Below are 13736 nucleotides of genomic sequence, written 5' to 3'. Positions count from 1 at the left end.
CTCCTCCGCCGAGGCGCCGCCCGGCTCCCCAGGCTCCGCCGCCCGGGCCACCCCCTCTCCCCTAGCCAGCCAGCGCCGCTCCTCCTCCTCCGCCTCCTCCTCCTCTTTCTCCTCCTCCGCGGCGGCGGCGCCCCCAGCCTCCCTCCCCGCCCTCTTCCCACACCGCCCTCCGCCGCCGCCGCCGCCGCCGCGAGAGGAATCGAGCGCCGAACGCATCGATAGTTCTGCCCTCGGTGGCCGCCCGGCCCCGAACTCATCGGTGCGCTCGGAGCTCGATTTCCCTAGGCGTCGGCCGCGGCGGCGGAGGCAGCAGCGACGGTGGCAGGGGCGGCAGTGGTGGTAGTGGTGGCTTCTCGGCCAGACCTCCCGGCCCCCGCCATTTCGGACCGGGAGCCAGCGCGACGCGGGCACTGAGGGCGGCGGCGGGGGCCACAGGCTCGGCGGCTCCCAGGTGCGGGAGAGAGGTAGGGAGCGGACCGCCCCTCCTGGGCCCCGGTCGCCGTCGCGACCCTCCTCCCGGCGCCGGGTGGGGCTGGCGGCGAGTGAATGAATTAGGGGTCCCGCGAGGAAGGGGCGGGCGGGCGGACGGGAGCGCGGGCCCGGGCGATCCGGGCGGGGCGCCCTGGGGGAGTCTGCAGGGGGCGGCGCGGGGACGCGGCGACGCGGGGTTGAGGAGGGCGAGGCTGGAGGCGGCCGCGCGGTGCTGCTTCCTGGACGGGGAGCCCCTTCCTTCCTCCTCCCGAGGGCCTCGGCCGGGCGTGGGGGGGCCGCCGCGCTCCCGCCTCCCCTCCCCCGCGTCGCCCCGGCCTCCGTGTCGCTGCTCCCGCACCTTTCTTGCCTGCCCGGCGCCGGGCTACTGCCTTCACCGCTGCATCCAGCATCCCTAGGACCGGGTGTAAACTTCTCCCTGGAGCGCAGGCCGGACGGACAGTGTTCCTTCCCAGTGAGGAGGAGGACGCGTGGGTCTGAGGGGAGGTCGCGCTGCGGAGGCCAGGGGGCATCCGAAAGCGCCCAAGACCCCTGTAGGAGGTTATTATATTAGGGGGTAAAAACGCATCAGCCTCCGAGTTCCTAACTGCTCCCCTCCCCCATGTATGAGCGGTGACATTGCTGTGGCCACAAAGGAGGAGGTGGAGGTAGAGATGGTGGTAGAAGAACAGGTGGCCAACACCCTACACGTAAAGCCTGTGACCTGCAGTGTAAAGGAAAAAGTTAATCCCAGAAGGTCTGTTTTGCTTTGTCAAGTTAAAACACAGGAAGAAAAACCCAAAGAGCAGAAGCGGGGCTTTTTTTTTCCCCCTTAAAGTCAAATGCAGATAGCAATAGTGAAAATACTATGAAGTTTAATTTGCCTTTTCTGGTCCTCTCCTGCATCTCTTCTGTATTATTTTCTTCCTTACAGATTTATTTCCTATCCTAAAACAGTACTCACACGGTTTTTAAAATGGACTTTAAAAAGGAGTTAATTGTAGCCATCAGTCAGCTAACTATATGAAATAAATGCTCTTAGAGCTGTGCATGTTACAGCCAAAGTCCTAAGCTAGTCTTCCTAAACCGATAGCCAGCAAAGCAAGGGATTAAAAGCACAAAGGTGTTTTCTAGTTGTCACACGTTTGTGTTATGCTTGTAATGCAAATATCATCAAAAAATCATAAAGAGAAAACTGTGTTTGTAATAGTCATCTCAGAATTAACCGTATGAATGGTGTCACTTTTAAATGACTAAGGTCCAAAAGGCTTACTCCTGCCTGTAATAGAGAATAGACATCAGATATGCATGATATTGGTCTTTTCTTTGAGACAGTAGCCATCGACAAGCTTATCTGACTTAAATGAATGATAAATGGTAATTCAATTTTAAAATAAGTGATTTTTCCCCCTTAACAAAAAGGTTGGATTCTAGTCCCAAGTTGTACCCCTTACTACCTTTCCTAACTATTGGTGAAGGTAACCATTTGGAACTCAGTTCCTTGTAGTGGATTAAAATTACTTGGTTTTAAAAACCTGATTCGAGAATGTTTTTCCCCCCAGCAACAACCGTTGCATGAATAAGTAGACCAGAAGGTGTGTGTCTTCGCTTACACATGCGTGTACAATTTAACTCCAGTGGAGTATTTGTCTACAGTTTGTCCTGTACCAGCAAACTTTTTGATCTTTAAGGACTTCTATGTTCTTAAAAGAGGGTCTCAAAAATGTTTGATTTGTTTGGGGTCTTGTTCATATTTACCATACCAGAAAAAACTTTAAAATTTTATTGATTCATTTAGATACAGAAATGAGAAGCCTATTACTTGATAATGTGATTTTGTTTTTAATGAAAAATAACTTTTCCAAAGGAAAACCAAAAATTAGCGAGAAGGGTGGCATTGTTTCACACTTTAACAAATCTGTTTAATTATGTACTTTAATAGGAGACATCTGTATTGTCACATCTGCATCTGCATTTAATTTATTGTGATCACACAGTCTGGAAAACTCTACCAGACGCTTGTGAAAGAATGATAGTGAAAAGGCTAAAGAACATCTTAATATTATTATGGAAACAATTTTGACCTTTTGGAACTCCAAAAGAGGTTCCTGAATTGCAGTTAGAGGCTTTTCAAACTTTTTTTTTTCTGGGAGAGGGCAAGGCTTACAGAGAGTTAAAATACATAGTTTTTTGTGATTCTTCTCATCTCTCCATTCTCCTTATCATGTCCATTTGCTGTGACCTATATTTGGAATAAAACGTACCAAACTGGTTAAGATACCTATGCAGTGACCTTTGTCGCAGCCCCAGGCAAGCAACAGTGAGGGTAGGTGGGACCAAGCAGGGTAAAGAGCTGTCCTGCAGATCTGTGTGATACAGTAGTTTTTTAGCCTGTGGTGCTGTTTCTGAGGAAGCTCAGGAGTTAGATGAGGAACAAATTATCATTATTTTTTCTTCGTGCCTATTGGACAATTCTTGGTCTGCAGTGAACGGGATGCTTCACATGCTAAGTGTTTTTTGCAATATGTACACATTCATCCATCTAGAACTACATACGCCAGACCAGTGGGTATGTCACTCTTCTGCATTTTGATCTTTATTTGTAATTATATGTTACACATGAGGAAAAGGAAAAGGTTAAATGTATTCGTTTTATTTCAAAAAAGTTTTAAGTAGCTGACTAAAAACTATTAGGTTTTATTTTCTATCTTGGTGTTTTTGTTTTGTTTTGTTTTTTAACCATGGATCAAATTCAGGACCTCACACTTGCCAGGCACAGTCTGTGCTGTATTTTTTCTTGTGATTGTCAGCTGAAAAATTGTCAGTATTTATTGTACCTGTTGAGAAATGATGTACCAGAAGGGGTGGGTTACTCAGAAATGCACACTTGTATCTTTAAAATTTTTCCTTATTAAAAGTATTTATATGCAAATTTTGTTTAACTACATTTTTCTTGTACAGAGAGCTGTTTAGCAGCACTAATATAGGAATATACATATTGTGACTGATGGCCAGATCACCTATACTGAGTAATCTAAAATTCTCAGTTTTCTGGGTTTTTACCTTTGTTTTTCTCAGCACGCATTTCATTTCTCTATGACAATCCAACTTTGATCCTAGAACCCCATGTAATTCTTACTATCTATCCAGAACTGTGATGATGTTTTTAAAAAGTTTCCAGTCAAGCATGGTGCACACGTCTGTAATTCCAGTACTTGTGAGGCTGAGGAAGAGGATTGCTGCATGTTTAAGACCAGCCTGGGCTACATAGTGAGTTCAAGGCCAGCCTGGATATATAGTGAGACTCTGTCTCAGGAAAAAAAGAAAAAAGTTGTCCGTAGCTCCAGCAAAGAAACTTTCAGCATATCTACCTCTGATTCTTACAAGCCCAAATCACCTAAGAATTCTGCCAGGAGTGGGGATAGCTGTCAACACGTTTGTGTGGGTGTCTATAGGATGTGGAGCACTGGAGACTTGTACTGAGGAAGTCCCAATATGTTCCTTTGAGAGCCATTAGCTGCTGCACAAAGCTAGAAGATAAAACGACCTGAATATAAGCTAAAATAACTCGCTGTGTTCTCTAGGCATTTTTCTTAAATTTTGATGAGGGAGTTTGTAAATGAAGTGTAATTCATTACAGTACATATATGTTGTCACCTGAGGTTTTCATCATTGAATTTCAGTGTATCTTACAGTTTTCCAAGTAAAGGAGAATTTGTGCTAAAAGGTATTAATAGAGTATTGATAGTGTATTAAACTCATGTTCTGACTTAGTAACATTTTTATTATTTTTGTTATAAGGCCTGCTGAAAATGACTGAATATAAACTTGTGGTAGTTGGAGCTGGTGGCGTAGGCAAGAGTGCCTTGACGATACAGCTAATTCAGAATCACTTTGTGGATGAATATGATCCTACAATAGAGGTAAACCTTGTTTTAATGTACATTTTACTTGTGCAGGCTCATTCTGGTGCCAAAAAGAAAAAGTTTCTCTGAACATGTTCCTGAGTTATTTTTCCTGAGTAATTCTAGGGGAAGTTACTGAGTTATCTGAAATGTCCTTGGGTTTCAAGAATGTAACTGAAGTTACATGTAGGCATAGAGAGGAGGAGCCCTGCTTCTCTCAGGAGAACGTACAGGTCTGTGTAATTCACTCTTAACAGTGTATGTGTGTTTGGATTGGAAAAGTATATGAAAGTTTTGAAGAGGTAAATATGTTAGTTTTCATTTTATTTGTACCTAAAAGTCATCCTTTAAATGTAGCTTTCGATTGTTTGGGTTTCTTTGAATTTTGATCACACGTAAAGTTAGATTGAACGTACTGGTCATCATAGGTGGTGGTGGTTGTTTAATTAGCATTTCTCCTCAATTTTAAAGCAGTGGAGAACCTGCAGTTACCTGATGCATTTTTAAAAGCTCGTTCTTTGTCTAAAATGTGATTATATAAAAGTACTACAATCAATCCTTACCCTTATTTTGTAGTCCTTTTTTACTTTACTCAAGAAAATATATATTATTTTCAGAGTGTTAGTTTCATGGAAATTAGCAAAATAAAAGCTAGTAGCAAATTGGTACAATAAAGACCTAAAAGAGACCTTGAGAATTCAGGTAGATTTTATTTGACTCAGAATGTCCTCAGTTGATAAGAATTTATTTAATCCCAAAGAACTGCAGGAGATTTCATTAACTGTCTTGTTAGCTCATTTTCAGAAGGTAGTTATTGACATTTTATGAATAATCCAAATCTTCATGTTAAATTTATCATCAGTGATGATGTAGAAATAAATATATCACCTTTTTTATGACACACCCTTAGGTTCTTAAATTATTTCTTAGACATCTTTGCCCTAGTTGTGCTAAATGAATCCCAGCTTTTATTTTTATTCTGACGTACTAATTTTAAAAATCTGTCCTGAAGAGTTTGCTGATCTTTCTATTAAATCCCAAGCTGTGGAATCTAGAACAAGTCAGAGTTCCCTGTTTAGGTTTGTGCTGTGTAATGCTTTGAAGAAACACTTTGCACTGAGTTGGGTTCTGAGGCTTGAGTGGCCCTGGGAAAATGTTTATGCACTTTAGAGCTTTGTGGATTGATTAGATTACTGTCCATAAGGAAATATCAAGTATTTTGGTAGTACTAAAAAAAATGGAGGAATAATGCCTGTTTGCAAATCTTTGATTTAAACGAAGAGCCAACTTTATTTGGTTTCCAAGTTTAAGAATTTGCATTAGTAAAGAGAACAATCTAGTTAAAGTTGACCTCCTATTTAAGAGTCTCTATATCCCGTATTTAATTCTGACAATTCTGTGCTATACTGCAGTTTTGGGTTTTTGAGGAAAAAATAGTTCACCCATTTCAACGTGTAGTCCAAATCCAAGCTTATTTGGCATACACTTGCATTTAAATCAGGTGTAAAAAGAATTTTTGATAGAATGCAGATTAAGCATGTATGTTTTTGAGGGACTTGGAAGATAATTTTAGTAAAACAGCTCTTCATCTTCCCTGAAAATCTGAGAAATTCCATCATGCTCTGTTTCCTATCAGAGGTCATGAGTGCTGTGTGAATGCATGTAACATGAGGTCATGAATGCATGAATGTGATAAAATACATTAGCAAACTACTTGCTCAGAGTTGTTAAAATGCACTATAAATCCTGAATAGACAAAGCCAGTAGTTAATCCATTGTTTGGGGGGAAAGTAGAAAATTTTTATACACTTAAACTCACAGCTCTGATTATGCTTTCTGCTAATCCACACTTAACTCTGGGAAGCACTATTACTTGGGAATTTTGAGAGTGACAGTCCCTCTGTAGGGTAGCCACCTGAGGCCAGGTGTCTGAGATTATCACTTATCACCCAAGTTACAACTGACATCTTCAGTTCGTACTATTCAACTATAAGAAAGACAAGAGAATTTAGCAGTTTAGTAGAATTGATGGGCCAGACATGGCAACACTGTTACTGAGAAAAAGTTAAGGAGGGTAGGAGATTTCACTGCTGATGTTAGGTTCTGACTGGCAAATAATGTCAGAGAAAAGAGTAGACACGCCATAGACACTTCATACTTGGGATACTTGACATTTTCCTACATTAAAATAAAATGGATAGCTGGGCCTGGCGAATACACTTGAAGGGAGGAGCATGATGACTTCAAGGCACCTGAACTATGCAGGGAGAGCCTGTCTCCATAACCCCCAAAATAAAGAAATTTGTAAAAAATGTAAACCAAGTAATATAGTATTTTCTAGTGTTTAGAATTTCATTGAATTACACTGTGAGGGTAGTCATTGGGCCTTTCATCTTATAGATAAAATGGTCACTGAGAGGTTCTCTTCGAAGTGGTAGGATTTAAATTTAAACTTTCTGAAAAAAAAGTTAAGTGACATTTCCACCATACCTTGTATACTTTTTAAAGTGAAAAATTGGCTCGTTTTCAAAACTAGAAAATACTATTGTAGATCAGTTAAGATTATTACTGTACTGAAATTTGAATTTAGCCAATTAATGGTAAAGATACAGTAGAGAACTAAACAGGCATGGCCAGGTGTGATGGTGCATGCCGGCAATCTTAGAATTTAGGAGGCCAAGGTAGCAGGATTGCTGTGAGTTCCAGGCCAGCATGGACTACAAGCTAGACCCTGTCTTAAAAACAAAAACGAATTTAAAAAAAAACAACAACAACAACAATTAGTCATTAACAAATAGAGGATGTTTAGAATCAAGGAAATGCACATGACAATCTCTTGGACTTCTGAAGGTTTTATTTTTATCTTTGATGAAGTCCACTAAAGTGTAAAAGTAATGACAACTTGTTAGTGAGTCAAGATTATTACAAACTCATAGCAAGGTGGCAAGAAATACATTTTCATAGTATAGAGATCACATTATGAAAACACAGTCTTAAGTTAGGTTTTCCAAAGGTAGAATAGAATGGGGAAAAAAAATTTTATCTTAAAAAACTACAGGCAGTTGTAGAGATCAGATGAGTCATTAGCTAATATATATTGAGCATCACACATAATCAACTCATAAAAAAATAAGTACTTTTTCTCAGCTTCAGTTCTCTCGAAATTTGTATGTTAAGGTGGTATTCATAACTCATTTCTAGTATTATATTATGCCCTTTGATGAAACAGTTTCTCAGCAAAGAAAAGTGAATTCATAGTTGGGTCCATTTGTTTCATCTTTAGTGTTTTGGGCTAGGTGGTACCAGTTTCTTTGGGCTGGGTTTATCAGTTTCTCTATGTTTGCATGTTACTGTAGAATGCATTTTATTTGCAGAATAAGGTATTTAGATTACATTGTGAAAAAGTCTAATGTTAAGCCAATATAGAAGAGCAGTATCAGGAAAGCTGTACTTAACAATGAACCACGGGCTGGTGCCCTTGCCCTTTAGGGAACATTTTTTAGATCTGGGATGGTTTGGTTACCACAGCTGGTGAGGGAGGGCTGCTGGTAGCATCCATACAGTCGAGTCCAGTCATGCAGTTAAACTTGCTCCCATGCCCAGCACAGCTTCCACACCAAAGAACTACCCGGTCCCAGTATTAGTAGTTCTGAGAATGAAATCTGTGTGTGTGTGACATGTAGCTTTAAAGATCTCTTATGTTGTCAAATTCATGCCCCTAAGGTAAATTTTATTAGTTTTCAAGCATAATGTAGGCTTAAACTTTACCTTTTGTAAAACTAATATACATTAGTTTAGCTTTGTCTATGTTGTATTAAAAAGACTTTTAAAAGTGAGATACAACAGTTTTCTGGCCTGTTTCCTCTTCAAGGGTATGGCCGGCTCTCCCCCCCTTTTGTGAGTAGTGCCCTCTGCTGGCAACTTGTTTGCTTTTATAAAAAGTATCAGTGAAATACTAAGTTTGGATAGTTTTCTTATTTTCACCTGTGATTATGACCTGTAGTTACATCAGTTTGTAAATATATCAAGTTTATTTAAAAATCTTATTTTATATAATTTTTCAAGAAAAGTTTCAAGTACTAATTTTTCTGTTAATATTGCTATAAAGATTCTTGTGTGGACTGGTTAGGTCTCCCTGATTAGGTGAATACTGTGTATTTAACTAAGAAAGGAAGTGGTCGTGTAGGAGAACACAGTGGCTCTATTGGTAACACGGACTTTATTTTGTCAGAAGGACCAAAACCTGTAGTGTCTCTGAAGCTCTTTGCGTGCCCTCCATAGCTAATTAGGGCGCAAGTCTTGCAGCATGTTACAGAAAAGGCTTATCCAACAGTGGCAAATTATGCAGGTTCACATTATGCACATTTCTCTAGGCTTATCGATCAGTTGTGCAGCATCTACTTTTTGGAATACTTCAAAATTCAGGTATTACATATAGGTCAATTAAGAATAAGTACTTAATAAGCACTTAGGTGTCAATGTTAAAATTTATTGGGAATATTTTACCTTGGAATTTTGTAAACACAAAGCTTTAGTAATGTATAAATGGAAGTTGATAGTGGAAATAAGTGAAAAACAAAAATATTTTTATGGCCAGGCGTGGTGGCACTTGCCTGTAATCCCAGCACTCAGGAAGCTGAAGGTAAAAGGTCACTTTGAATTTGAGGTTTGCTTAGACTACATAGTGAGTTCAAGACCAGTCTGGACTGACTACACAATAAGACCCTGTCTCAAAAAACTTAAAGAAAAAAATTTTTGATGGTTTGGCGTTTCCTAAGGTTCTGGTTTTACCAATGCAGCAAACTCCTTAATTTAGAAAATATTAGTCAGTGCTCACTTTGTAGCATGTCATCTTTATGTACCCTGGATACGTATTGAGGGGCAGACAGAGCTCTGCCTTTATGAAACTTAACAGGTTTCAGATGCATTTTGAAGACCAGTATAATAAGTAATGACCTGAGGCTTTGTACTTTAGAAGAGCATTGGCTATCTTCATCTCTTTACCATTATTGTTTCATAGTCCCTAAGATTATGAATTACATTATTGTAATCATAAATAATAAAACTAGTAGAAATGAATAAAAAGTATTTGTTCTTTTTTTCTTGAAATAAAATGGATTTGACAAAACAATAAAACAAAAAAAGATAAAATATTTGAGAGGATTAAAGAGAGACATAGCAAATATCAGAGAACTTTTTTAACTTTCTGCTTTGAAAAACTTCAACCCAGTGGTTGAAAAATAGTATAATGCATAACGTACCCTTCAACTAGTTTTCCTGGTTAATATTTGCTGTAATGGCTTCTCCAGATCTGTGTGGCTGTATAAGTCTCTACACACTAATGAACTGCATAGTCATTTTTCCTGAGCTATTTTGAAAATAAGTTATACATTTTAAGACCCTTTACCTCTAAACTTCTAAGTCTTGAGAGAGATTTTTATGCTGCCTTTAGTCTTGTTTCATTAAAGTTTTATTGGAGCATAATCATGCTTACATTTACATTTGGTCAAAAGCTGCTTTCACATTATAGCAAACAAGTCGAGAATTTACAACAGAGACCAAAACCCTAGAATGTTTGCTCTCTGGCCCTTTACAGAAGTTTATTGTTCATGTTTATTTGTATGACCATAGACTCATGAACTGTTTCATTTTATCCGCTGTGTTGAAGTTCATTATTGTAGTTAGTAATTTTCATGCTCAAATTTGCTTTTATGGGCAGTAACCCTTTTAGGCTGGCCTCTGTCCCCGTTTCACATGTCCTCATCAGTTTTTCAGCTCTTCTTTTTCTGGCACAATGGCTCCAGGTTCACCTGTTCTTCTGCTACCCCCACCCTGCATCCAGCATCTATCCAGGGAGCCCTGCTTCCTTTCCATAGGGATTGTATTCAGAAATCAGGATCTAGATGTGAGGTGTATTTTTTTGCTACTAGAGTATTGTTGCTTTGAGTCTCTTCATCACAGAGCTAGGAAACTTACATTATTAAAAAATTACTATTTTGTTATTCTTTGCTTCTTTCCTTTTTATCTTTTTACCATAGTAAATATGTTGGTTCTATGGTGAATTTTAATGTGAAATTTCATGCTCAAAGATGATAGTGCCAGTCTTTTTGTGTTTTATTTTATTTTATTTTTTTCCAGAAAGGGTCTCACTGTGTAATGCAGTCTGGCCTTGAATTCTGTAGCCCAGGCTGGCCTCAAACTTGCATTATTCCTCTTGCCTCGGCCTCCCAAATGTGGGGATTACAGGCACATGCCACCATGCACAGCGACGGCAGTGTTAAATTTTGGTTCTTGCCCTATTGCCTTAAGTGGCAGAGGTTGAGTGAATTAACAGTTAGTTTCCTTACTTCTAGAAGTAGTATGAAAAGACTGAGGTAGCTGGATGAAGTGGTGGTTGTGCATGAAATCCCAGCACCTTAGGAGGCTAAGACAGGAGGACTACAAGTTCGATGACAATTTAGCAAGACCTTGTCTCAAAATTAATGTCAGGGGTCCGAGGAGTTAGCTCAGTGGCCTAAGTGCTTGCCTGGCAAGCGCAGGGTTGTGAGTTCAATCCCAGTACCAAAAAAAACCCAAATTAATCATGGGGTGGGATTTGAGTGGGGCCATATGTGTAAAAAGGAAAAAAAAAGCTGTTTGGATGCATAAAAATGAAGACAACTTTAACAGACGTAAGACATAGGAAAACTATTTGGTTCAATTAATAGGAAACAATTTTACATATAAATTAAGAAAAAATTGAACATTAAGATACAATTGAGAAAAAAAAAGATACAATTGAGAAGCAAGCTAAAAATATAAACAGCCTGTCTCTAGAGAAATAAATGCTACAGATTCAAGCCATGCATGCTTGTAATCCCAGTACTCAGGAGGCTGAGGCAGGAGGATCTGCAAGTTTGAGGCTCCCTGGCCTACAAAGTGAGCTCAAGGTCAGCCTGAACTGCATAATGAGACTCTTGTCTCAAAAAGACCACAAAAAAAAAAAAGTGCAGATTCAGCCATTAACATTTTATACTTGCATGTTTATTAAAATCAGAATAATAAAGAATCTGGAGAAATTTGCACTTAAATTGAATTTAAATAGAATTTAAATTGCGTGTCTTTTGACAAGGTAGTTCACTTCTCAGGAAGTTACACCAAGATCTCTTTGGACAGTTAATTAAAATGTGTGTACAGGAATGTTTACTGCAGTGCTGATTGTGATTTTTTTTTTTTAAGGGAAATAGGGGACGAGGGATTTAGCTCAGTGGCTTAAGCACTTGCCTGCAAGCACAAGGAAAGGGAAATAATCTACATGTCTACAAATAAAAAATAATTAAACTAGTCCATAAAATAATACCCTCATAAATTGCAACTCCAGTAAAATAATCTGTCCATACAGATTATAGGTTGTTTAAAAGGATTAGGTAAATTTATGTGTACTTGCCGTTGGAAAAATGTCTATTATGTAAGAGACGCTGGGCAACAGCACATTGTGCAAACTTAAATACTCTTTCATTCTCTTTGGTGTTTTATTTTTTAAAAATAAACATTGAGCGTGGAGGAAAAGAAAATGTTAATTTTAGAGAGAGAAAAGACCACTAAAGTGGCAGATACCACTAAATTATTTCATACTTTCCTTTTTTAAAATATCAAATTGAATAATGCACATGTACTCTTGGATTAAGGAAATGGACATCAAGGCCAAGTAATGAATAACTGAGGGGTATATAAAACATGAAAATTATATTGGCATCTGTAATTATTAAGATTGGATCTAAGATCATTCTGGCCTTGTATCCTTAACTTGACATCAAGCAGTAATTTGTGGACGAATGTCATGTGATTCCAACAGATTAGAGATGTGTGGTTATAACCTCTTTATTTTCAAAATCTGTTTTGCAAAAGTCCTAAATTAATGTCCAGTATTGTCATAATTCTAACTATCTAGCATTTGTCTTTATCCTATTTTTAAAGGGTCTCTTTTTAAATCAGTAATCCTTTTTTTTTTTTTTTTTTTTTTTGGTACCAGGGATCAAACTCTCGACCTTGCACTTGCAAGGCAGGTGCTTGCACCACTGAGCTAAATCCCCAGTCCCTTAATCGATAATGCTGTCGTGAGGGTAAGCTCTGTAATATCCTCGCTCCCTAATCAAAACAGAAATCCTTCTCAACTAGTGGCTTTAGCTTTCTTTCTCTGGAAAGAAATATGTTGACCAGCTTTGTAGAAATTATTCCAAATGTAGATGCCCAGTACTTTTATCAGGATAATACTGTCATATAACAGTATATTTTCAGTTTTCTTGGATAATAGACATACGTAGAATTGCTGGGCTATAGCGTAGCTCATTGTTTAACTCTTTGAGCACCTGCAAAGTCATTTTCTACAGTGGCGGCAACCAGCATTCTGAGTTGCAATTTATGAGGGTAGTTGTGCCACTTTCACCCTTTCAGTATCTCTCGGATCTGTTCGATGTCCTCCATCCATACTGCTGTCGCTGCCTTTGTTCATGTTCTGTCCTTCCTTGTAATAGTTTAATAATGCACCTCTTCAGTCTCCATTCCCCTCTTACCCTCCTTCCCTTCCCTCTTTCCTTTCTTCCTTCTGTTTTAACATTATGGAAGCCAAAAGTGCAGTATAGAAAACGGAAATCACAGTAGATATTTCAAAATGGAAAACTTAATATGGAGAATTTGTGAATTCTGAAAAGCAGAACGGGAGCACTGCGGTAACACAGTAACACCAAGAAGTGGCTACTACCTTCCTACCCTTCAGGGGCCGCAGAGATTTAGAAGTTATTAGAAGTAGAAACTCACCGCACGGGCAGAACCCTGTGCAGACAGGAGGTGATGCTTCATGCTGCTGCTGGTGACTCGAGGTGCGTGTGTCGAGGCAGTGCCTCGCAGCGCCCGGAAAACCGTATCCCTTTACATCATTTGTCATGTTGGGCAAGCAGTGAGCATGGTAAACTGGATTCTCCCTTCCCACTAAAAACCTTTCAGTGCTTGTTAGTGTGGAGTGAAGTTAAAAGTCCATAATCACAGCCCACAGGCCCCTCTACAATCCAACCTCTGCCTCACTGTCTGTTTTCACTTCTTGCTACTGAGCTGTAATGTCTCTCGGTTAAATTACTATTGAACTTCTTGATTGCACACATTCATCTTGCTTTTTCATGTGTTTTGTACATTTTCTTTGTTCCTTCCTACCTGGGATGGCTGTACCCTGTCTCTCTTAAGTCAGGCACACAAAGTTGACCTCTTGTGTGACGTTCCACTTTGTCCTTCTTATACTGTTATTTCAGTTTCTTTCAATTATCTGTCTACATTCATTTCTGTACCACTAGACTAGTGCCTTTAGAAACTAAAAACAGATGAAGTATCCTT

General features: G+C 39.4%; 1 protein-coding gene across 5 annotated transcripts in view; it reads left to right on the top strand.

Annotated features, from left to right (window-relative positions):
- Window positions 1-298: 298 nt before the first annotated feature.
- Window positions 299-13736, top strand: part of Kras (KRAS proto-oncogene, GTPase) — a 36989-nt gene continuing 23551 nt past the window's right edge. For 3 of the 5 annotated variants that reach the window (XM_003470452.5, XM_003470451.5, XM_013153065.3), the window contains exons 1-2: window positions 299-464; window positions 4270-4391. In XM_003470452.5, the coding sequence (XP_003470500.1) occupies window positions 4281-4391 (111 nt within the window). In that variant the 5' untranslated portion in view covers window positions 299-464; window positions 4270-4280. Of the gene's footprint in view, window positions 465-676; window positions 3038-4269; window positions 4392-13736 lie in introns of those variants that run through there. The other 2 variants (XM_013153066.3, XM_063238408.1) reach the window with 2 other exon arrangements.

Source organism: Cavia porcellus, unplaced genomic scaffold, assembly GCF_034190915.1.
Source record: "Cavia porcellus strain 051 isolate PalLab524CR breed Dunkin Hartley unplaced genomic scaffold, mCavPor4.1 scaffold_27, whole genome shotgun sequence".
Taxonomy (NCBI): domain Eukaryota; kingdom Metazoa; phylum Chordata; class Mammalia; order Rodentia; family Caviidae; genus Cavia; species Cavia porcellus.
This window is presented reverse-complemented; position numbering and strand designations above follow the sequence as displayed.